Source organism: Lynx canadensis, chromosome B2, assembly GCF_007474595.2.
Source record: "Lynx canadensis isolate LIC74 chromosome B2, mLynCan4.pri.v2, whole genome shotgun sequence".
Lineage (NCBI taxonomy): Eukaryota > Metazoa > Chordata > Mammalia > Carnivora > Felidae > Lynx > Lynx canadensis.
Window position 1 is genome coordinate 32,453,458 of NC_044307.1, and position 24,275 is coordinate 32,477,732.

General features: G+C 46.6%; 2 protein-coding genes across 3 annotated transcripts; one reads left to right on the forward strand and one right to left on the reverse strand.

The window, feature by feature from the left end:
• Nucleotides 1-2,542: 2,542 nt before the first annotated feature.
• VPS52 (VPS52 subunit of GARP complex) lies at nt 2,543-18,396 on the reverse strand. 2 transcript variants are annotated; one of them, XM_030315225.2, is made up of 20 exons: nt 18,010-18,396; nt 17,057-17,141; nt 16,858-16,910; nt 16,597-16,672; nt 16,331-16,398; nt 15,855-16,030; nt 15,311-15,461; nt 14,922-15,022; nt 14,678-14,810; nt 14,481-14,538; nt 13,993-14,126; nt 13,362-13,517; nt 12,771-12,889; nt 12,248-12,371; nt 11,878-11,973; nt 11,654-11,761; nt 11,364-11,429; nt 4,098-4,209; nt 3,779-3,897; nt 2,543-3,576 (listed from the first exon to the last, which is right to left on the reverse strand). In XM_030315225.2, the coding sequence occupies exons 1-20, from the start codon at nt 18,097-18,099 to the stop codon at nt 3,430-3,432; spliced, it is 2,172 nt and encodes a 723-aa protein (XP_030171085.1). In that variant the 5' UTR covers nt 18,100-18,396; the 3' UTR covers nt 2,543-3,429. The 2 variants fall into 2 exon arrangements, with proteins under 2 accessions (XP_030171085.1, XP_030171086.1); XM_030315226.2 differs by lacking the exon at nt 13,362-13,517 and having other exon boundaries at nt 18,010-18,106.
• Nucleotides 18,397-18,478: 82 nt separating this feature from the next.
• Nucleotides 18,479-24,081, forward strand: RPS18 (ribosomal protein S18). Its single transcript, XM_030315229.1, has 6 exons — nt 18,479-18,540; nt 19,013-19,111; nt 23,379-23,465; nt 23,550-23,651; nt 23,750-23,841; nt 23,964-24,081. The coding sequence occupies exons 1-6, from the start codon at nt 18,538-18,540 to the stop codon at nt 24,037-24,039; spliced, it is 459 nt and encodes a 152-aa protein (XP_030171089.1). The 5' UTR covers nt 18,479-18,537; the 3' UTR covers nt 24,040-24,081.
• Nucleotides 24,082-24,275: the final 194 nt, after the last annotated feature.

Sequence of the window (24,275 nt, forward strand, 5' to 3'; positions counted from 1 at the left end):
ACCTTTTGGGATGCCTGAGTTCACTCAGGTCATGATCTCAGGGTTTAGTAAGCTAGAGTCCCTCATCCGGCTCTGCAGCATGGAGTCTGCTTGGGATTCTCTCTCCCTCTTTCTGCCCCTCTCCAGGTCATGCTCTCTCTCTCAAAATAAATAAACTTACAAAAAAACACTTTAATGTTTATTTATTTTTGACAGAGAGAGAGAGAGAGACAGAGCATGAGCGGGGGAGGGGCAGAAAGAGAGGGAGACACAGAATCGGAAGCAGGCTCCAGGCTCTCAGCTGTCAGCACAGACCCGGACGCGGGGCTGGGTCTCACGAACCTCCAGATCATGACTTGAATCGAAGTCAGACGCTTAACCGACTGAGACACCTAGGCGGCCCCCCCCCCCCGCCAAAAAAAAAAAAACTTTTAAAAGGGCGGGGGGGGGTGTAGGCTGAAGGAAAACTCTCAGTTGCTTCAGTGTGAAGGGAGCATGAGAAAAGCTTCGTAGTCTTCTTCAGCAAGACGAAGCATCAGAGCCTGTGAACTGGGAACGACCCCATCTCCTGGTCGATGCTGCCCCCTGGAGGTCAATGTGGATGTTGCGGCTCCCTTTCACGCAGTTATGGCTCATCCGGGTCCCGAGAGACTGTTGGATGAGCGTTCTTATGGATTCTCCCGGCGAGTTCCATGTCCCCGAAAACTATGTGCATACCTCCGGGTTCCCTCATCAAGGGTCTCCTCATACTACAGCACTGCCCCTCAGTGAGCCCTGCAAAATAACGCGCTTACCGCTCGTCTGAATATTTGGGTTCGGAGATGGATAGAAGTGGTCTGTAGTGCGCGAAATCAAAGTGCCTGCCTGCACAGCCCTTGTCCCATCCGAACATTAGTTGGCTTTCGATGAAGTCTCCTGTCTTGGAGGCAGTCCCCCTCGACCCTTTCTCTGGGAACCCGCTGTTTTGTCAAAGCGGCCTGTGCCTCCCCTGTCCCAAGTCCCAGATCCTGAGCGAACCTCCTTCTGTGCCCCTCACGCTGAGGCTGCAGTCAGATCAAATGTGATGAACATCTGGATCCGCTAAGGTTGAGAGCTAAAAGGGGGGAGGGTGTAGGTGGTTCGAGGAATGAGAAGTGGGAAAGGAAGGCGGAGGGACAGAGAGTTCCGGGGGAGAGCTTGCGGGCCCCTCTGAGCCCAGGACACCAACACCACCGCCTAGCATGCGGCAGGCCTCAGGGAATGTGTGGGGCAGAGTCAGGCAGGGTAAACCTGGAAGCACGCCGAGAGCAGGGAGCGAGGGGCGGAGGCGCCGGGTGAGGTCAGTTAAGGACACTGCCCTGGTTCCGCCTCTGAGGTATCTGGGCCAATCAGGAGCCGCCGACAGTCCCCCCAAATCACCCCGTCCCCGCCGCACTTTAGCCTCCGGCGCCCAGGCTCTCAAAGCAGTGAGGAGGCAGCTTTGATGTCCGGCTTCCAATCAGAGTGAGGCTCTCGGAGATGGGGCGGAACCCAAAGAAGGCGGGAGCGAGAGAAGCCACCCCATCCGCCACGCCCCCACCCCGCAGCAGCCAATCCGGAGAGTCTGCCAGGCGGGACAGTTCCTACTCGGCCAGCCCACGCGCGTACCTCTCTCTCTCCACCACCCGCGCCCTGGGCGGTTAAGGACCCAGCCTTCAGACTCTGGCGGCGCCCTCCAGGAACCCCCCACCCCGCCCCTGCCTTGGCAGGCCGGGCCCGCATCCAGAAGGCCTAAGCGGGAAGCAGAAATCATTTTCTTTCCATCACTCGCTGGGACCTGGGAAGGAATCCTCAGGCTATAGGGGAGGAGGAAACATCCCCAATTACCATCCCTCCCACCCCTAGTCTGTCTGTGCCTTACCCCTTAGGACTTGAAGGCGCCTCCGAGTCTCTCCTACCTAGTCTGAGTTCAAACGAGGTGTATAGGTGGAAAGCAGCAGGAAGGCTCCAAGTCAAACATAGAAATGGATGAGCCAGACCCACTGCAGACCTGTCCTACACCTGCCTCAGTGGTGTAGGTGCTACAGCCCTCCATCAAGGGTTGTGCCAGCCAGAACCAGAGGAGCTCAAAAGCTGATGTTCAAGGAAAGGAGACAGTCCCAGGGTCAGTTTGGGGCAGGGATGCAAGGACAGACCATAGTGGGGAACCAAGGCAGCCATAGGACAGTGCCGGAGGCTGCACAGCCATGTTCCCAGCACTTGATGCATTAGCCATTTTAAACAGGGGCCACCTTCCTCCACCAGGCTGGTTACTCATGAAATAGTTCCTGCCTAAAACCAATGCCACCACTTCTTTGGCCTGAAGTAGTTAAGAGTTTATTATCGGGGGGGGGGGGGGGGGGGGCGCCTGGGTGGTTTAGTTGGTTAGGCATCCAACTTTGGCTCAGGTCATGATCTCACAGTTGGTGAGTTCGAGTCCCATCGGGCTCTGTTGACAGCTGGGAGCCTGGGGCCTGCTTCAGATTCTGTGTCTCCCTCTCTCTCTCTGCCCTTCCCCCGCCTGCACTCTGTCTCCATATCAAAAGTAAATAAACGTTAAAAATTTAAAAAAAAAGTTTACTACCAGTACCCCTTCCTTATGGACATCCATCAGAAGGGAGGTAAGCCCAGGAGGTAGCCTGAGAGGAAAGGTGACCCTGGAACAGAGATGGGGCCACTTGAAGGCCCAAGGAGGAAAGAGGAAGGAAATGGGAAAGGTGTGTTACGTCATATTAAATATTTATTGTTTTCTGCAAACTGACCTTGGAGTAACTCTCAAGCCAGGAGGGGATTGGTTAGTGTTCAAGTTGCTGAGATCTTAGGTCAAAAAGCCATAGAAAAGGGGCACCTGGGTGGCTCAGTCATGTTCTCTTGGTTCGTGAGTTCAAGCCCTGCATCGGGTTGCTGCTGTCAGTGCACAGCCCGCTTGGATCCTCTGTCCCCCCCACCTCTGCCCCTCCCACCTTACACTCTCTCAAAAATAAATATTAAAAGAAAAAAAAAGCTACAAAAAACAAAACACTGGGGGTGGGGCCAGGGGAGAGGAATCAATGACTTGGAGGCAGTTTCACCTTGCCACCAATTCCAAGAGCTGGGGCTTTTGTGACTCAGGACATGGTGACAAGAGTTGAGTAAACCAGAGACCAAGGCAGTGAAGGTTTTACTGGGGAAAGAAAACTTGGGTGTATGTGTGTGGGGGAAGGATGGTGAATGAAATAGGGAAAATGATAAAGGTGTTTTGGAAGGCTAGGGGGAAGTGGTCCTGGGAACCTGAAAACAAGGAAATTCAGCTTATCCTGATAAGGCAGGGTCCGGGGAATGAAGGCAGGGTGAGGCATGTCAAGGACCTGGGAGGCAGAGGGAGAACTGGAAAGGAAACCCCAGGTGAAGAAGAGTCTGGGATAGGGTACAGAAGTCCATGGAGAAGGCCAGTGGATCCCAGGGTCCGAGACATCAGAAGTTGGGCTTGTGCTTCTTGAGCTCCACCATTAGATGATGAATGTTGATGAGCTCAGCCCTGGCAGGGAGAGCTCGGAGCTGGGGCTGAGAGAGCACACGGTGGAACCGATGATAGAGCTGGATCAGCTGGGTCAAAGCTCCCTGGTCAGAGAAAGTCATGGAAGGATCATGTGGGGTGGTGCTAAAGATGATGTTAGGAATCAGGCTAGGGCTCATCCAGAATTCTGGGCATGCTGGTCGTTGATGATCAAGGGTCACTTGGATGATGCGAGCCCAGGGAAAAGAGAGGGAAAACAACTAGTGACAGGGTGGGGCAAAGTGAGGGCTGGGAGTTGTAAGTCACCTGGATGATACTGGTCCCATTTCTGAAGTTGGTGAAACTCCGCATTACATCCTGACTCAGAGACTCCACTGATGATTTCCAGGAACTACCAAAGCCACGGATCAGCTGAGTAACCCGGGCTGATGGCAGGAGGAAAGAGAGAGGGTGTCAGAGAAGGACTTGGCTAGGGTGATCTTTGTCCGAAAGTCCTCCCCCAGGCACAGCCTTCCTATCCAACCCCATTTTCCTACTCTACCCTCCTCATGGGACCTGCACCCTCTCGTTTTTCTTTTCCACTCACCTTACCACTGAACCCACCACTACCACATCATCCTCATACCTTCTTCCCCTCGAAGCCGCTCAGCCTGTCCACGCTCAATCAAAGCCTCCGCTTCCTTCACAAATGCCACCAGACCTCCAAAAGGGGGAGACAGCAACTCTTCAATGAATTCCTGTAGAAATACACATATACACAGGGTCAAGGGGCCCTGGTGTCAGCACCTTTCCTTGCGGATCATGACTGACCGGGTCCTCAGAACACTCCCAGAGCAAGTTATATACTTTAAGACACCACTGGTCTCAGGGGTAGGGGAAATCTCCAAGGATCCCCTTCTTCAAAAACAAAAACCAAAAAACTAAACTTGAGCTGGAAGCAGAGTAACAATAAATTGGGGTCAGGGCCGGAACCAGAGGGGTGGGCGGCTGGGAGAGGCAAGGCTACCAGAAGGCAAATGGCCATAGCAAATCTGCTATCTGGAAACGGAGAGAGTCTGATGGCAGACTCAGGTGGAGAAGCAGAGCCTGGGTCTCTCATGAGAACCTCAAAGAGGTACTGATGTAGATCCAAGTGGATTGCGTCTTTCAGCTATTACAAAGGCAGAGACAAATCCTCTTGAAAGAAAATATCCTCAGGGTGCCTGGGTGGCTCAGTCAGTTGAGCTTCCGACTCTTGATTTCGGCTCAGGTCATGATCTCAGGGGCATGGGCATCAAGCCCTGCATCAGGCTCCATGCTAAGTGTGGAGCCTGCTTAAGATTCTCTCTCTCTCCCTCTGCCCCTCTCCCCAGCTCATGTGTTCCCTCTCCTCTCTCTCTCTCAATCTCAAAAAAATAATTAATTAAAAAATAAAATTACTGAAAAAAGAAAAATATCCTCAATCCCATTTTAGGCCCATATGACTCCCCCTGATCATAAGAGCAGGCAATCAACTCAAAGATCATCAGACACATAAGAAAGGAAAAACTACCATAAGAATCAGTATAGATAGTAAGCAATGGACTTAGACCTGCAAAGATTGCCAACATCAGAACTATCAGATACACAGTGGTTGTGCATTCTGTATGAAACATTCAAAGAAGCTAAAAATATAGACACAAAGATGACCACTCAACAAGATTAGGAATGGGCTGGTGAGGTGCCCCCCGATTCTAAACTTTTTTTTTTTATTTATTTTTTTAACGTTTATTTATTTTTTTGAGACAGAGAGAGACAGAGCATGAACAGGGGAGGAGCAGAGAGAGAGGAAGACACAGAATCCGAAGCAGGCTCCAGGCTCTGAGCTGTCAGCACAGAGCCCGACGCGGGGCTCGAACTCACGGACCGTGAGATCATGACCTGAGCCGAAGTCGGACGCTTAACCGACCAAGCCACCCAGGCGCCCCCTGATTCTAAACTTTTAAGAATTTAGATAAAATAAGCTAAAACTATGTAAAGCAAAATTTGATAGAACTACAGTAAAAAAGTGACAAGTCTACAAATTTCAAAGCATCTCTTTCAACTACTGATAAGTACACGCAAAAAAAAAAAAAATCATTAAAGATGTAGATAATTTGAACAATACAATTAAAAAGCTTGGATCTCCACACTGAGCAATTACAGAATACACATCCTTCTCAACCATGCATGGAGCATTTATAAAAGTTGATCATGTACTAGGCCACAAGTGAATCTAAACAAATTTCCAAAACTCAGTACCAAAAAACCCCACATTCTCTACCCACAATGTAATTAAGTTAGACATTAATTTAAAAAAAAAAAAAAAACCTTTGATAAACAAGAAAACCAGTTTTGGAAATTTTAAAATACTCCTCCAAAAATCTCATGGATCTAAAGAAGAAATAATTGAAATATTAAAATTCTTAGAACTGACTTATTTCAAAAATGCTACATATTTAAACCTACAGAATTCAATAAAAGCAGTACTTTGAGGGAATTTCATTGTTTTAAATCTTCGGAAATGCTTTGTTGGCAAGTTCTATGAAACTTTCAAGGAAGAGATCATTTCAACCTTAAACTCTTTCAGAATAGAAAGAAAGAAGGCATATTTCCTTTCTACCTCCTCCTCCGAATCCAGTATGACTCTGGTACCAAAACCATACAAAGACAGTACAAGGAAAGAAAATCAATGGCCAGTATCACCTATGGACAAAGAAACAAAAATTCTAAATGAATTAGATCAAATCCAGAATGGTTTAACATTCTTGTTTTTTTTTTAATTTTTTAACGTTTATTTATTTTTGAGAGACAGAACACAAACAGGGGAGGGGCAGAGAGAGGGGGGAGACACAGACTCCGAAGCAGGCTCCAGGCTCCAAGCTGTCAGCACAGAGCCCGATGTGGGGCTCAAACTCACAAACCGTGAGATCATGACCTGAGCTGAAGTTGGACGCTTAACCAACTGAGCCACTCAGGTGCCCTTAACATTCTTTTCTTTTTTTTTTTTCTTAAGTTTTTTTTAATGTTTATTTATTTTTGAGAGAGAGAGAGAGAGCACGAGCATGAGTGGTGGAGGGGCAGAGAGAGAGGGAGACACAGATCCAAGGCAGGCTCCAGATTCTGAGCTGTCAGCACAGAGTCCGACATGGGGTTTGAACTCACGAACTGTGAGATTTATGACCTGAGCCGACGTCAGACACTTAACCAACCAAGCCACCCAGAAGCCTCTGGCAAGGTTTAACATTCTGAAGTCTACAAATGTCATAAACCATAAAACTGATATGAAGAAAAACCATGTAATTACCTCAACCACTGCAGAAAAAGCCGTTCTTGATTAAAAATTCAACACCCATTCATGCTTTTAATAGACAGTAACTTCTGGCCTACTACAAATTAAACACCAAAGTGTTGGTGAGGATGTAGAGAAAAATGAACCCTCGTGCACTGCTGGTAGAAATGCAAACTGGTGCAGCCACGGTGGAAAACAGTATGGAGGGTCCTCAAAAAATTAAAAATAGAATTACCATATGATCCAGTAATTCCACTACTGGGCATTTACCCAAAGAAAACAAAAACACTAATTTGAAAAGATAATATGCACCCCTATATTTATCGCAGCCTTATTTACAACAGCCAAGATATGGAAATAACCAAAGTGTCTATCAACAGATGAAAGGACAAGGAATATACATTGGAATATCAGCCATAAAAACGAATGAAATCCTGCCATTTGCAATAACATGGAAGGACCCTGAATGTATAATGCTAGCTGAAATAAGTCAGTCAGAAAAAGGCAAATACCATATGTGATTTCACACATATGTGGAACTTAAGAAACAAAACAAAGTCAAAAAAAGAGACAAACCAAAAAGTAGACTCTTAAACACAGAGAACAAACCTGGTTGCCAGAGGGATGGAGAGTAGGGGGAAGGGTGAAATAGATTAAGGAAGTTCAAAGTACACTTATCTTGATAAGCACTGAGACATGTATTGAATCATTATATTGTACACCTGAAACTAATATAACACTGTATGTTAATTATGCTTGAATTTTTAAAAATGAAGTAATTATTGATAGGTAATGAAAAACTAGTAATGATAATAACTCTTGGCATGCTAGGGATTGAAAGGAATTTTCTCAACCTGAGAAAGGGTAACTATAAAAAGCCTACAGCAATGTTACCCTTAATGGGGAAATGATGAAAACATTCCTTTTAAAACTAAGAAAAGATAAGGGTTCTCACTGTCATCACTTCTACTCAACTATTCAGCTTTGTGTGGAGGTACTAGCCAGTACAGGAGGAGAATAAAGACATAAGAAATTAAAGACTTAAGGATTAGAAAGGAATAACTAAAACTGTCATATCTACATAGAAACACGCACACACTACCTCCAGAAATGTTTAGAAATAAAAAGTTAAGGAGGTGGCTTTGTATATGGTTGATACACAAAAATCAATAGCATTTCTTTTTTGTTTAAATACATCTTTAAGTTTATTTATTTATTTGTCTATTTAGAGAGAGAGCATGCGCACGTGAGCAGGGGAGGGACAGAGTGAGAGAGAGCATCCCAAACAGGCTCCACACTGTCAGCACAGAGCTCCATGTGAGGCTCCATCCCACAAACCAGGAGATCACGTGAGCCGAAATCAAGAGTCAGACACTTGGGGCACCTGGGTGGCTCAGTCGGTTAAGCGTCTGACCTCGGCTCAAGTCATGATCTGGAGGTTCGTGAGATCCAGCCCTGCGTCGGGCTCTGTGCTGACAGCTGAAAGCCTGGAGCCTGCTTTGGATTCTGTGTCTCCCTCTCTCTCTGCCCCTCCCCTGCTCGTGCTCTGCCTCTCTCTCAAAAATAAATAAACATTAAAAAAAAGAGTGTGACACTTACCCAACTGAGCCACCCAGGCACCCTCAAGAGCATTTCTACACGGCAATTCAAACAACAAGAAAATTTCTTTTAAAAATGATAAATATTTAAGTAACAAGTTTATTTAAAAGGCAAATTCTAAAAGAACAGATCAGGAAGTCTGAACAATTTGAAAGGAAAAAAGTTAGCAATTATTCCTAGTACTCCTAGTAATTATTCCTGAATGTGGGTTTATTCCTAACAGGAATAACTACAGTAACAACTCCCAGTACACTAGGGATTGAAAGGAATTTTCTTAACCTGATAAAGGGCATTTACAAAAACACAGCAGCATTATTCCTAATGGGAAAGTGATGAAAGCATTCCTTTTAAAATCAGGAACAGGACAGGGGTTCTCACTATTGCACACTATTCAATTGTTCAACATTGTCAGAGAGGTCCTAGCCAGAACAGTAAAAGATCAAAGATGTAAGAAATTAAACACAGAGAATTAGAGAGGATTTATTTACTCCTAGTAGGATGAAATCTATATATTACACCTACCTAGGAATAACTGACAAAAGATCTGCAACGTCTTTGTGTTGAAAATTATAAAAGGTTATGAAAAGACATTAAAGACAGGGGGCGCCTGGGTGGCTCAGTTGGTTGAGCGTCCAACTCTTGATTTCAGTGCAGGTCATGGTCTCACAGTTTGTGAGATCAAGCCCTGCAATGGGCTCTGCACTAGCAGCTTGGAGCCAGCTTGGAATTCTCTCTCTCCTTTCTCTCTGCCCCTCCCTTGCTTGCTGTCTCTCTCTGTCTCTCAAAATAAATAAACACTAAAAACAAAAAGTTAAAAAAAAAAAAAGACATTAAAGAATATCCTTAAAAATGGGGAGCCCATGTTCATGGATGAGACGTTTCAATACCATAACTATCAATTCTTCCAAACTGATTCAAATTGATCAGTGCAATTCCAATCAAAATCCTTAATGGACTTTTTTAAATGTCAAAATTTACAAGCTGACTGTAAAATTTATATGAAAAATCAAGAGGTCAACACTACTCAACATACTCCTAAAAAAGGTAGAATTTGCGTAATAATATAGCATAATATTTGCATAATCATAGAGCATGTTTGCATTGTTACAAAGCACAATAACTAAAACTGCATTGCAGGTTAGACAAATTGATCGATGGAATAGAATAGACAGGCAAGGGGTGCCTGGATGGCACAAGTCAGTTAAGCGGCAGACTCTTGGTTTGGGCTCAGGTCATGATCTCATGATTTGTGAGATCAAGCCCCGTGCTGGGCTCTGTGCTGACAGTGCAGAGCCTGCTTGGGATTCTCTCTCTGCTCCTTCTCTGCTTTCTCTCTCTCAAAATAATAAACATAAAAAAAAAAAAAAAAAGAACAGAGACAAAGACACATTTTGCTATCTGACAGAAGCACACTGTGTATGGAGAAAGAAAGGGATTTTCTATAGTTCTGGTTCCATCATTTTCTATACATAAAATATTAAATTAGATTCCTACCTCACATCATACACAAAATAAATTCCAGGTAAATTTAGGGCTTAAACGTAAAAACCAAAATTCTACATTAACAGGAAAATGTAGTATAATATTTTTCTGACCCTGGGATAATGTAAGATTTCTTTTTTTTTTTTTTTTAAGTAGACTTCACACCCAGCACAGAGCCCAATGTGGGGCTTGACTCATGACCCCGAGATCAAGACCTGAGCTGAGATCAAGAGTTGGACGCTTAAACGACTGAGCCACCCAGGCGCCTCAACATTTTTTAACAAGACAGAAAAATAAAGATCAGTAAAGTCAATCATATTAAAATTAAGATTAATTTTAAGACAATTAAGACAATTAAGATGGACAATTAAGATGTCCATCTTAAGACAACATAAAAAAAATAAAAAGATAAAACACCGAAAAATATCTACAAACTATATGATCAAAACATTGGTTTCATAAATAAAATTAATACAAAAAAACTTTTATAAATCGAAAAGAAAGACACAGGGGCTCCTGGGTGGCTCAGTGTCAGGTTGTGAGTTTGAGCCCCACACTGGGTGTAGAGCCAACTTCAAAAAAGAAAATAAATAAAAAACAAAAACTTTAAAAAAACAAAACTAAATAATTATTGCCTTACCATACATACATACATACATATATATGTGTGTGTGTGTGTGTGTGTATACGTATATATATATTTTTTTTCTTTCTGTTATGTATTTTTAATTTTTTTTTTCCAACGTTTATTTATTTTCGGGACAGAGAGAGACAGAGCATGAACGGGGGAGGGGCAGAGAGAGAGGGAGACACAGAGTCGGAAACAGGCTGCAGGCTCTGAGCCATCAGCCCACAGCCTGACGTGGGGCTCGAACTCACGGACCGCGAGATCGTGACCTGGCTGAAGTCGGACGCTTAACCGACTGCGCCACCCAGGCGCCCCTGTTACGTATTTTTTTTTTTTTAATTTTTTTTTTCAACGTTTATTTATTTTTTGGGACAGAGAGAGACAGAGCATGAACGGGGGAGGGGCAGAGAGAGAGGGAGACACAGAATCGGAAACAGGCTCCAGGCTCTGAGCCAACAGCCCAGAGCCCGACGCGGGGCTCAAACTCACGGACCGCGAGATTGTGACCTGGCTGAAGTCGGACGCTTAACCGACTGCGCCACCCAGGCGCCCCACCTGTTACGTATTTTTAAAAGCAAGAACATGGTAAACACAACATATAGGTCAAGGGGAGACCGTGAGAAGCGAGGAAATGGAGTGAGGAAGAATTCAGTGTTTGATGCTGGTTATTGCCAAGGCATGTAGTGGCTTCAGGAGCACATATATTATAAAAAAAATACAAAAGAAAATAAAGCTGACCAATAGTTGCAAGTCTGTGTACCTAAAATACTTTAACTGCCACATCCTACACACACAGACACACACACACACACACACACACACACACACACACACACACACACAAACTGAAAACAGCACACAAGACCATCCTTTCTTCTTCCCCACACCCCTACCTGCGTCCGAGCATTGAGCAGCTGCTGGAAACTCTCAACCTCTTTGCTGTCATCTGCAGCCCGCTCCTAAGGGACGACAAAGGGAAATCTCAAGTGTGGGGAGAAGCAGCCCTTCACTTCAGGATACCCTCTTCCTTCCGCATTTACTGTACTTGACCAGGCACTGTGCCAGACGCCAAGAATAAAACATGGAACAAAACCAACATCATGTCTGTCCTCAGGGAGCTAACAGAGCAGTGGGGGAAGCCAAACTCTCCGGGTGGGGAGGAAGGGAGAAGCAGTGTCTGTACCATCAGCACACCCAGCATCATGTCGTAGTTGTTGATCAGGAACACCAGCTGCTCCTTCCTTGAGGAGAACTCAGCTGCCACCCGGAGGACAAAATTCTCCACTTCCACCTGGAAAAGTCAGAAGAAGGAGGTGACACAAGTGGAGGCAAGGGCGCACGGCCCTCCTCACACTCAGGTGGCTGCGGCAGCTGGGCTGCTGGGAAGGCTGTCCTGCCCGCCCTCACCTGTAGCTGTCCCAGCAGCTGCATCGTCCGCTCGTTGGGAATTGTCTGATTGATGCTGACAAGAGCAGAGGAGAATTCTGCATATCGGCGTGTGATCTTGGGGAGACAAAGTAGGAAGAAAATTCACACCAACCCCCTGCCCAAGTCCCTGGGAGCTGGCCAATTAACCTTTATGACTCCTACCTCCCATCCCTCTAACCAACAGTGCCCAGCTCACCCTGAGTTCACGCGCACTCCTACACTGCCCCCTCACACAGTGTGCCCAAATATCCAGCCAGGCCCACAACACAACTGGACACCTGGCCAACCCCACAGTGAGGCTAAGAGCCCTGCCTTTCAGAACCCCTTTGTTACCCTTGTCCTGTCTTACATAGTGGGGCCGAGTATCCAGCCCCCCAAGGCGCTGAGGGTCAGTGCTTCGGACACTCTGGACGTTCATCTCCAGGATCAGCTCAAACCGTGGCCAGAGCAAGGCAAGCACCTGCTCCCAGTACCTGCAGGCTTAATCAGAATCAGAGATCAGCTGGCAAGAAACAGGGGGGTCGTGAGGAGCAGTGGGTCATGTATGGAATTGTTGAATGACCATATTGTGCACCTGACACTAATAGAATGCTATATGTTAGCTAACTGGAATTAAAATAAAAACTTAAGAAGTCAGTAAGAAATGGGGGGGGGGAGGGGAAGAGTTTCTGTGGGGGGAACCCAATTAACAGCTGATGGCTGGTGGAAGCAGGACTGGTATGAAAGGTGAATCAGAAAGCAGTACTATCTCCAGGCAGATGAATGGGAGTAAGAATCAGGTATCAGGTCAGTAGCAGTCCAAAGGTCAGGGCAGGGTCATGTAAGACTATGGGTTCAAGGGCACTGGGCATCAAGGACCAGAACTCAGTGACCTGTCCAGGGCAGGAACATCCCTCTTCGCTGCAATGTTGCGGAATCGGAGAACAATGTGGATACAGAGAAAAACAGCAATGGCATCGTAGCAGTCAGTGAGATAGGACTCCAGGTGTTTCTATGATTCAGGGACAAACAGAAGATTGGAAAAGAATGTTACTGTGTCATTCCCAGAGGCTATGGCCAAATGCATGTGCTCCTATGGGGAGGTGGCACTGGAAGGAAGGGAGGGAGAGGTGTGATCTCTCAGGAAATGCTCCCTCCTTCCCTGTCCACTGGCCACTCACAAGGTCCTGCTGCCTTGCCCATCAGGATCTATGATCACAAGCCCATCACAGCAGAATTCAGGGCTGAGCACTATTTCGGGGGCCCCTCTGTTTTCAGATGTTACTGCCTGAGTGTGGGTCAGTAGTAGGGGTAACCTCAGGACCCCAAGCTTTGAGGGTTTCATATACTCTGCGAGTACGAGATTTAGACATTTTAGAATAAGGGAATCCTGGTTTCAGTACCACCACAGCTAGGACTCCACTAAGGTGTTAAAGAGGACTGAGGACAAAGAGGTCTAAGGGCACAGGAGCTGGGGATCTCACCAGGGTCATGCTGAGTGTACGGCCCATGACAGCATTGAAGAGCTCGTGCGCAGCCGAGCCAGACACAACAAAGAATTCACAGATGAAAAGATATTCACGGCAGGAATTGTCTAGGAGGGCGTAGTGCTGGCTGCGGAAGAGGGCCTCGAAGGGATACTAGGATGGGAGGGGTAAAGAAGAGAAACAGAAGGGATGGATCCCAACACTGACTCCCCAGAGACAGAGCTGGAAAACCATTGAGCCTGGGTAATGAGAGCTCAGGAGGCCCTTCCCATCTGACCCAAGTGCAGACTGAGAAAGAGCAACCTGAATGTGTACTGAAAGGAGGAGGGGGGACAAGGGGCACAAGAGAAGAACCTACCCCCACCTGCCGTTTTTATGCGTGCATTCACCTCCACAACCTGCCTCATGACATGTCATGCCCCTCAGCCAGTCTCTCCCTCTATATGCCCCAAAGTCAACAGTCTTAACCCTCCTCACATCACAGAACGCTCGGGTGACCTGAGAAGGCCACTCCCAGTTCTAAGGAAATTGATACAGGGACCTACAGAATGGGTGGCTTTGCCCAGTCTGGCCTCCCCCACCCAAGGCGCAGCGTCCCCTCGCGACAGACTCTTGTTCCTTCTCCTACCCTCTGTTCTCCCCGCTGTGCAGTGTGGGGCACCAGGATGGGGGCCTCCAGTTCAGTGGGGGAGATGACAGAGCCACGAGTCCCCAGGGTGAAGATGGTGTTCCTGCTGCGGAGGGAAGGCTTCGAGAAGAATCGTGAAGGGTCAGGGAAAATAATAAGATCACAACTGTGACATACTCAGAGACCCAGTGCCTTCAGGGACCGGAGGCAGCTAGACACAGCCTAGATGTCCCTCCTTCCCAGTACCAGGACCTCACTCTACCTGATACTTGTGAATGGGCTTCAGAGAGCTTCTATCCTCCCTGATACCAGATGCAAAACCATGTGTCAAAATGATGTGTGCCTTTTTCTGGGAAGGCCACAGCCTTCATCATATTCTCAAAGGTTTTGGTTACAAAGAAAAAGGCAAGAAGCAATGCCTTTGAGGCTGAGCTGGAAGTACCCTCCCTGTCAAGGGCTAGTATGTGGGTTCCTCAGGTCTAGGATATCTTTCTTTGCTGTGTCTTCCACACCCATTAGATCATCCTTCTCAGCCACTTCCTCGTACTAGAAAAAAGAGAAAAGAGAACTGGTAACCATCTCTTCCTACAGTGATAAAAAATTTTTGTCCACTGTCCAGCCTTACCCAGAGGTGGTCCCTCTTCCCAGCCCACGTTCCTAGGAATGCCTCTCTCCCTGGCCTCACCTGCACCTTCATGAGCCGCCCCAGGTAAGAGCGATAATAAGACAGGTAGATCTTGCTCAGTGTTTCCACATATTCATCCCTGATCTCTTTTGCTGTTGCTCGTTCATTGCCCAGTAGAAACTGATAGAAGAACCTGGAGGGGCCAGGGATGAGTCAGTATCCCTGCCTCCCCAAGAAAGCAGACACTACAATAGGCTGCTCAACACTTCAGAGGCCATCCTGAGCCCTTCCTTCAGGTGGTGACCTGTATTTCAGCAGTGCCGTCTGGGGGATCTGATAGTTGGTCATTGGTTTTCTGAAGGAATAAATCTTCTGCAGGATGAATTCTCGGATCTTCGTCACTGCCTAGACACGGGGGACCAAACACAGGGCATGAAGCTGCAACCTTATTACTGTTCAGGAAGTGGTGGGGGAAGTACCAAATGTTAAATATTGGAGGATGAAGGATAGAGAATACCTCTTCAGTATTTCTTTAAATTTTCAGGGGAACCCAGAGACGTGAGGATGAGCTCTGCCAGGTAAAGGTAGGGTGAAGTTTTGGGGACAAGCTACAATGAGCGCTGCCAGGGAAATCTAAGTTGAAGGTGTCAGGAAGAGTATTATCATCTCTGGGCTATCATCTCCATCTCTCACCTTGACCCGGAGCCGGTCGAGTATGCCTCTGACATCTGCACAGGCCGCTGTGCCTCTAGCCTCCTGCTCTCGGACTGCAGCTGCCTTGGCATCCAGTTCCTGTAGCTGTTCCAGGAACCTGGGCTCTGTCACTGGGGCCTCCAGAATTGCCCTGGGTAGCAGGGATGGGTGGAAGGGGTTAGGAGGGAGACCCAGACATCCCTAGACCCCAAACCGTATCCGTTATATCCACCGTCTCCTCTCCCTTCTCACACTGTATCATGTAGTCAGGATACATGTACAAAGTTTTCTGTTCCTGGAACCTCTGCCCCTGCTCCCATGCCCATAAGCCTTGAAACTGCTCACTACCTGCCTGACCCTGGATGATTCCTAATCTTGGATGCCTAACGCATGCATCAAGATTGAAAGGGCTGTCAACCCACCCAACAGTTTCTGGAAGGCACCTGATGACATGAAGCCAGGAGACCCACGTGATAAGTAAGGTAGGTCACCCCAGCCTATCTACCTGCTACAGACATTGTGACTCTTCAAACTGGCAACTCACGTGATCAGAGCAGAGGGCACTATCAGACCATCAACAAGTTCCCCAAGTTTCCCCCGAACTGCCTGGCGGTTTCGAAGCCGAATGTTCATGGCTCCTGACTGTTCCTGCAGTGTCCGGATCTCAGAGCTGATAGAGCTGAGGTCACTCTGAAAAGCTCCCAACATCTGCTCCATGCGCTGGGGGGAAGACAGAGATGTTGCTGGAGCACCACAGGGTAGGTAGGGAACAAATGGGCCGCCTAAGTTTATTGAAGTCTTCGGTACCAGTCCACGAGGGTATCAGGTGATGAGGTAAAAAGCACCCCAAAGGTCACTGGCAAGCAACATTAGTTATGGCAGTAACAACAAGAAAGGCTGCTGGGGTCATCCTGAAAATGAATCTAACTATCCCCATCTGAGGCTGATGACCTAAAGAATGGCACCAGACACCATGATCTGGTTCAGGGTTATTAGGGATCACAGGTCATAGTTACTAACCTCAAGAACAGCATCGCAGGCTGTAATCTGGTTGTGCAGAGATGCTATGTTCTCACTCTCTTGGATATCTGACCCACAAAAAGTCAAGGGGCCTCACTATAAAGTTGGAGATTCTCAGACTTGCAGGACCTCTCCAGTTTCTCCCTGAGATGACAGAAACTTCAGAGAGAAGATGTCAGCCCCCACCCCCACCCCAGGCTGCCTGCACCATACTCCACAAAATCCCTATTTTAATAACATCACCCTTTTTCTCTACTGGAGGATACAATCCCGAATGGATTTCTGCTCAATCTGCTGTAGCTCCAGCTCAACCTGCTTTGAATAGTGTCGGAGATCCACGCCCTGGGAGAACAGAAACATGGCAGCTTAGGAGAAAGTCACAGTGAAGGGACACTGGGACAGAATCAACACAGGACTAGAGAATAAGACACCAGGGTAACATTATAAGTCCAAGAGACTATTTCCTTTTTTAATTATTTGAAGGGAGGGTAAGTGGAGGGGCAGATCAGTATAGCCGAAAGCCTCACCGTTTTAAGAGCTTCCTTTACTAATTCATCCTCCAGATTTGCCTGAATGTGAACTGGAAATAGAAGTTTATCATAAGGGTCCAGCTCCACAGCTCCCTCCCCCAACTGAACATCTGTCCACCAATCCCAGCCTTATCATTTCCAGCCCCCTTGCTTCTCAGATCCTCATAAGCAGTCTGCATCCACCTCTATCACTTACCATCCACTTCATCCAGGATGAATTCATCAGAGGAGATGTCCAACTCTCCAAGTTGCAATGGCTCCTGAAGACCAGGACCACCCCCCTGGAGAGGGACAAGTTAATGGGAAAGGACACAGGAAGAACATAGGGAGAACAAATATAATGGGATAATCCGCAAACCTTCAAGGCATGGTGGGAGAGGGGAGAGGAGGATGGGCCGGAGTTTACTAGGGAGCCATACGTACTGAGTCAAAAAATTCCAAGAGTTTCACATTGTACCCAATCTACTACTTGGGGCTTATAGGTAGGGAATACGACAAAGAAACAGGCAACCCACGGAGAGTAGAGGTGTCCCAATGGGAAAAATCAGGAGTTGCAGAGGACAGAGCAAAACTTACAGTTGAATGCAGGCTTTTCCAGACTCCTGCTATCTCAAGTGTTCTATCAACAATCCCTCTGGGGAGCACCAGCCTTTCTAGAAACGTCAGCTAACACATAGCTTTTACCTGCGTGCCAGGTGCCACCCTTCACATACTCATTCATCTCACCATAATAATCAACAATCTATATGGTACGTCTTATTATTTCGTTCACCTTATATGTGTATAAAGCACGACCGAGAGACTGGTTAACTTGCCCCAAGACACACAGCGTGTAAGTGGCAAAACTGGAATTGGAACCCAATCTGACTATAGAAGCCATGTTCTTAACCTTTACACTACACTGCTTCTCCATCCTGCCCCCAAATCTGGAAATTAATTGAAATTGTGCCTCTGGGAAATTGACTCTTGGCCACTCTGCTTCCGGCTCAGACTCAAGTCGGGTCCCAAGGAGGGGATATGGAAAGCCAAACAGGTAGCATCATCGGTAGCAGTCGGGCTCCCACCCTTGTGCCTAAACCCAGCCCAGGCCTTTCTGACTCGAGGACGACCGGACAAGACTCCGTAAGAGAAAGAGCCCCGCGTTCTCACCAGCGGGCCCTCCTCCTCCTCCATATCTGAGGCCCCAGCCCGCAACATCAGCTCTCGGGCAGCTGCCGCCATGGTCGCAGCGGCGGCCATTCCGCGCAGCCTCACTTCCGGCAGCTGTCAGTCGCCGAGTCCGTCCCTGGAGTGGAACTACAAATTCTAGAAGGTCTTGAGGAGCCCGAAATCGTTCCCAGATACTTGAATTAAGTTGTTTTGACTCCAACCTTCCCTCTTCAGCCCTAACCACTTCACCCAACTGAAAACGGAAATTGGAAGTCTTAAGCACTATCCCATCCCGGAACCTTTGCCGCTCTCACACCAAAGAACTTTACGAATTGTAAAGGGAGGCAGCACCGGAAGTTGTAGCCATCAATAGCGACTCCCAGAAGTCGACTAGGCTCTGGCACAATTTCCTGAAGCGCTCCTGCAAGATAGCTCCGCCTCTTCCGTCTGGTAGCTATATAAGGATACGACGTCACTTCCGTTCTCTCTTCCACAGGAGGCCTACACGCCGCCGCTGGGGCCGCCGCCATGGTAAGCTTGGGGTTAGTGGCGGGATCTGGCGACATCGGAACTGGGACACAGAAAGTCTGCTATTAGGAGGCCGGAAACGGCCTATTCTCCGGGTTCGTAACTTTCTGTGTGAGTCTTTGGATGGCGCCTCCCGGGGAGGAATAACTAAAGACATCTGGGGAGTGGGCCAAAGGAAGAGTCCCTCCCAGAGCGCTCGAAAGCGGCGAAAAGGTTGGGCGTGAATGGGGACCTCCAGTGTCTGCCACTCAGAGTGTGCTTTTGGGAACGGGCAGAAGACCTCCCCCCTCCTAAAGGTTGCGTTTTCCTGGGCCTGAACACTTCATGTCCTGTTGTCTGCAGCACTGAGGAGAGTTTGTTGTGAGAAAACTGAAGGGGGGGGGAGGGGGTCGTTGCTCCCTGTGTGACAAGCTTAACGTTACTGTTTGATGGTAGTTCATTCGTGATGTCTGGTTTCTCCCCCAATCTCTGTCAGTCTCTAGTAATCCCTGAGAAGTTCCAGCACATTTTGCGAGTACTCAACACCAATATCGATGGGCGGCGGAAGATAGCCTTTGCCATCACTGCAATTAAGGTAAAGTAGGGTAAGGAATGGAGACTAAAAATGATACTTAGGTTAAGACAGCTGTAAGTGAGGCAGGGTTGAAGAAACACACGTCCCAACTAGCTGGGTAAAAACAAAAGAATGGTTAAAAGAGTGATTAATTCTCCTAATCCCTCGCCACATTAACCCCAAAAGGTAAGTAAAGAAAGCCAGAGAACAGTCTGAGTAGAAGCCAAGATAATTTTAGGGGAAAGGGAGTGGGTTCCCTTGTCTACCAGAATTCACTAAAATTTTACTGGACCATCAGCCATGATCCTCTTGTGAGGTTTGTTCTAAATTTGGTTTCCAATTCCTATAGGAGTGCATCATAACAGCAGCCATCACTGTGGGAATACATACACCCTAGAAATTGTATAATTGTACATGGGGGGGGGTACATAGAAATGGAACAGATTCCCAGCATGAAGAAACCAATAGTTGGGAAGTAGGAGGGTGTCACTACATCATGAGCAGGTTGTTTAACTGATGCCGGAGTGAATGAAACGCATTTCCTGTTTCTGTTGATGGGAACAAGTGTTTGGTTCATTCTGTGAATTAGGTCAGGGAGCACAGGCTTGGATGATTCCCTTCACCAACCTGATGAACTGGGCTTCCAGATGGAGACATTATTCTATTGTATTTTTTGGCCCGTATGTATAATTGTGGAATGGCTGAGTGTGTTTTCTCCCCTTCTGTGGACATCATGGGGGCGGGTATAGTCCCTGTCTTGCTCACAATCCCCTGCTTCTGGTGCATAATTGGTGTATTTATGCAGTGTTAGGGAATGGATCCAGGATACTGTAGCCTGGTTTCAAAAAATTTAAAGGAGACAAATATAAAATAACTTGTTAATTTAGAATTGTATATCCTAGCTTTGATTCATCAGATCAAATTCCTTTGCTTTTTCATGTTATACTGCAGGAAGCACAGCTTTCATTTTTTCTTAAATGGTGTATAAAAAGATTGCTTTCTTTGGTTATTATGTGAAACTAGTAAGATGGTGTAAAATATAGTACCTTTTTCAAGCGTTGGTATGAGGCTAAAATGGGATAGTGAATACAGACAGGCACAGCATAGAGATGTATATGGTAGGCTCAGTTCCAGGCAATAAAGTGAGTCAAATGAATCTTCTGGTTTCTTGTTGCATATGCAAGTTATATTTACACTGTAGTCAATATTAAGTGTGTAGAATTATGTCTAAAAAAATGTGTGTACCTTGATTTAAAAATACTTTATTGCTGGAAGAAATGCTAATCATGAGTTTTCAAGGAGTCATAATCACAGATCACTATAATGACTATAATATTTAACTAAAAAGTGAAATATTGTGAGAATTACCAAAATGTGACACCAGCACAATGCTTTTAGGAAAATGGCACCGATAGATTCGTTTGACACAGAATTTGCCATAAGCCTTCATTGTGTAAAAGAACAAAAACCACAATATCTGCCCAGTGCAATGAAATGAGATGTGCCTGTATAAAAGATGGTGATGGCTAATGGAATGCTTGTGTTAATCCCTTTCTCTCTGCCTCTTTGAAATTAACTGGTTTTGTATTTACTTTCATTAAATATGTGTTTGTAGTCCACTTAACAATTTAACCAAAGGACTTACAGGTAATTTGTGAGTTTTGTAATAAGTCTCTTATTACACTTTGCTTATCACTGGGAAAGGTTATTCCTAGAGATAGACGATACAGAGGTTTTTGCTAATTGTGTGGAGAGCCAGCAAATGCACCTAGCTCTTTGGTGAGAGAACTAAAGCTTGGAGAGGGTCTTTTCTAAAGATCCAGAATGGGGGGGGGGGGGGTTAATAATTAGAAACTGGAAGAAAGTGGAGGCTGGGTATGAGGAGGGATTCCTCAAAAAAAAAAAAAACAAATGGTAAGATTAATTGGATGGGGAAGGATGAAGAATGGAAACTGACTCAAGCAGAAGAGGATATTGAGAAATAATACAGACCTTATCAGATTATTGTATACCAACGATCCTTTCCTAATTGTTTTGTTTCCACTTGAAGACTTTTGCTGTGTCTATTTAAGGTTGGCTGGTTTTCTGCCTTTCCTCTAAATCAGGGTGATACTGCCATCTGTGGGTTACTTGGAAACCTGGAAAGTAACCCACTGGCCATGTTTGAAGAATTCAGGTCCTGTCCCATGAGTAACACCGCATTAAATACTTTCTGAGAGTAATATTATTAATTTGGTGCCAACTCTTCTATTATATGGTCTAGGCCATTGGGCTACAAATAATGAGTGATGGTCCCCTGAGTATACTCTTCTGGATGGAGAAAACAGAGGTGGTCTCCTTGGCTGAGAAAGGGGATCTAGGGTCCTAACTTAGGAAGTTGGCGAGTTTGTATCAGTCTGCAAACGGGGCTTTCAAAAATTTTAGCTTAACAGCAACTTTTTAACTTGATTATGGAAAAATTTTAACATTGAAAAGTAGAGGGCAGAAAATTACTAGCCCCTATGAATATCGTCTAAAAATATGAACTCTTGTTTTATCTACACTCTTCCCTATCATTTTATTTTATTTTTTTTTTTTTTAAATTTTTTTTTTTTTTTTCAGCGTTTATTTATTTTTGGGACAGAGAGAGACAGAGCATGAATGGGGGAGGAGCAGAGAGAGAGGGAGACACAGAATCGGAAACAGGCTCCAGGCTCTGAGCCATCAGCCCAGAGCCCGACGCGGGGCTCGAACTCACGGACCGCGAGATCGTGACCTGGCTGAAGTCGGACGCTTAACCGACTGCGCCACCCAGGCGCCCCTTCCCTATCATTTTAAAGTAAACCTCAGACATACTATTTTATCTGTAAATCTTTTATTTTTTTCACATTTATCTGTTTCGAGGGAGAGAATGCCAAACAGGCTCTGCACTGTCAGCGCAGAACCCTATGTGGGGTTGAACCCACAGACTATAAGATCATGACCTGAGCCGGAAGTCAAGTTGGACGCTTAACTAAGCCACGCAGGCACCCCTATCTGTAAATGAGAGGCTTAGACTTTAAAATTTTTTTTTTCAACGTTTTTATTTTATTTTTGGGACAGAGAGAGACAGAGCATGAACGGGGGAGGGGCAGAGAGAGAGGGAGACACAGAATCGGAAACAGGCTCCAGGCTCCGAGCCATCCGCCCAGAGCCTGACGCGGGGCTCGAACTCACGGACCGCGAGATCGTGACCTGGCTGAAGTCGGACGCTTAACCGACTGCGCCACCCAGGCGCCCCAAGAGAGGCTTAGACTTTAATATCTTCTGATAATTTGATATTCCAGGTCATTTCTTACAGAGAGGAAGTAAGTCTTCGTTTCCTGGGGCTACTGAAACAAGCTACTTGGCTTAAACCAACAGAAAACTTATTCCTATTGTTCTGGAGGCCAAACATCCAAAATAAAGGTGTGAGCTCCCTCAGAAGGCTCTAGGAATCAATCTTCTGGTGGTTGCCAACAGTCCTTGCTATTTCTTGTCTTGTAGCTGTGTCGCTCTTCTTATTACATGGCCTTTGCTCTGCGTCTTCTCTTTTTGTGAGGATACTAGTCATTGGATTCAGGGCCTGCACTAATCTGGTCTAACCTCATTTTAACTAAGTATATTTGGAATGACCGTTTTTCCAGATAAGGTCACATTCTAGGTGGACATACAGTGGAGTGAAGGGAGGGGCACTATTCAACCTGGCACACCATCCTTCACCATTCAGGTGCAAATTTGGGTGGCAAAGTACCCGTGTTGATGCCGGCACAATGCCACCAGTGTGTTAGTTTTCTTGAGTTTGGTTTGGGTGGTTAGCTCCCTGTGGCCTGCTCATCTCTGAGCACAGACCATCAAGTTTGTGATCTTAGAAAACTAATCATTGCGATGAGGTGACCTGCCCAAAGGACTATGGCCCTTAGAGACCCAGAGCACCACAATCCCACCCCTTGATCAACCCTATTACCCCAAAAGTCCTTACTCTTGCTGCTACATCCACGTTGAGAGCCAAGCCTTTGGTCCTCCACAATGCAGAGACTAGAAGGTACCATTCTTGGGTGCTGCTGCAGTGTCTAAAGAGCCATCACTTGATGAATGTATGTGTTGAGCAGTATGAAAAGATGTGCTTTCTTTTGGACCCGCTCCTGAATAAAACCTTTTCTGTTTAATGGTTAGGCTTTGTATCTAAAAAAGTATAGTGCAGTGGGTGGTTGCAGGCTGAATAGTGGGGCTTACAAACAAACAAAAAAAAAAATCAGACTCAACCCCAAATTACAAAACCTCTCCTCAGGGTGTAGGGCGAAGATATGCTCATGTGGTGTTGAGGAAAGCAGACATCGATCTCACCAAGAGGGCAGGAGAGCTCACTGAGGATGAGGTGAGGACAAGGAAGGGGGTGCTGTGGGCTGGGCCTGCCTTGGAAGGGAGGCCATCCGTATCTGACCTTTGTCCTGCTTGACAGGTAGAACGTGTGATCACCATTATGCAGAATCCACGCCAGTATAAGATCCCAGACTGGTTTTTGAACAGACAAAAGGATGTGAAGGATGGAAAATACAGCCAGGTGTGTATTGAAATGGGAGAGATTAGAGAAAGGCAGGGTGTCCCATTAGAATTAGTCCTAGGAGGTCAGTGGGTAAAACGTTGCTCTTCCAAATCCAGGTCCTGGCCAATGGTCTGGATAACAAACTCCGTGAAGACCTGGAACGACTGAAGAAGATTCGGGCCCACAGAGGGCTGCGCCACTTCTGGGGGTGAGTGGGGTGGGAGTCTCCTCTCCTTGCCTGCCCCTAGACTCCCAGAGGTTTCTCATGCCCCCCACGCGTTTCCTTTATGTTGTGTATGACCTGTGACCTTTCTCTCTTCTCACCTGCAGACTTCGTGTCCGAGGCCAGCACACCAAGACCACAGGCCGCAGGGGCCGCACCGTGGGTGTGTCCAAGAAGAAATAAATCTGTAGACCTTGTCTGTTAATAAATAGTTTATACACCTAAGTCTTCTTTGTATGTAGTTCTCTCCTTTATTCTGGGGACACTGATCCGGAAAGCTACCACAGTGGGGCCCTTTGGGTGTTTCTCCTCTCAGTTGATGGCCTCACTCAGGTGCCCTGGGTCTAGGGTAAAGCAATGGCGTTGCTACTCCCCGTCCTACCAGAAGTGGCGCACCCTCTTGGGGTCCCACCCTCTAA

Bases quoted from the DNA above. Each gene is read 5' to 3' on its own strand.
- VPS52 (XM_030315225.2), bottom strand. From the start codon at position 18,099: ATGGCCGCCGCTGCGACCATGGCGGCAGCTGCCCGAGAGCTGATGTTG. The intron at 14,811-14,921 runs GTCACCACCTGA...TGGCCCCTCCAG, and splicing joins ACGGCACTGCTGAAATACAG to GTTCTTCTATCAGTTTCTAC. The intron at 11,430-11,653 runs GTACAGACACTG...GTCGTCCCTTAG, and splicing joins TGATGCTGGGTGTGCTGATG to GAGCGGGCTGCAGATGACAG.
- RPS18 (XM_030315229.1), top strand. The intron at 19,112-23,378 runs GTAAAGTAGGGT...ACCTCTCCTCAG, and splicing joins TTGCCATCACTGCAATTAAG to GGTGTAGGGCGAAGATATGC. The intron at 23,652-23,749 runs GTGTGTATTGAA...TTCCAAATCCAG, and splicing joins AGGATGGAAAATACAGCCAG to GTCCTGGCCAATGGTCTGGA.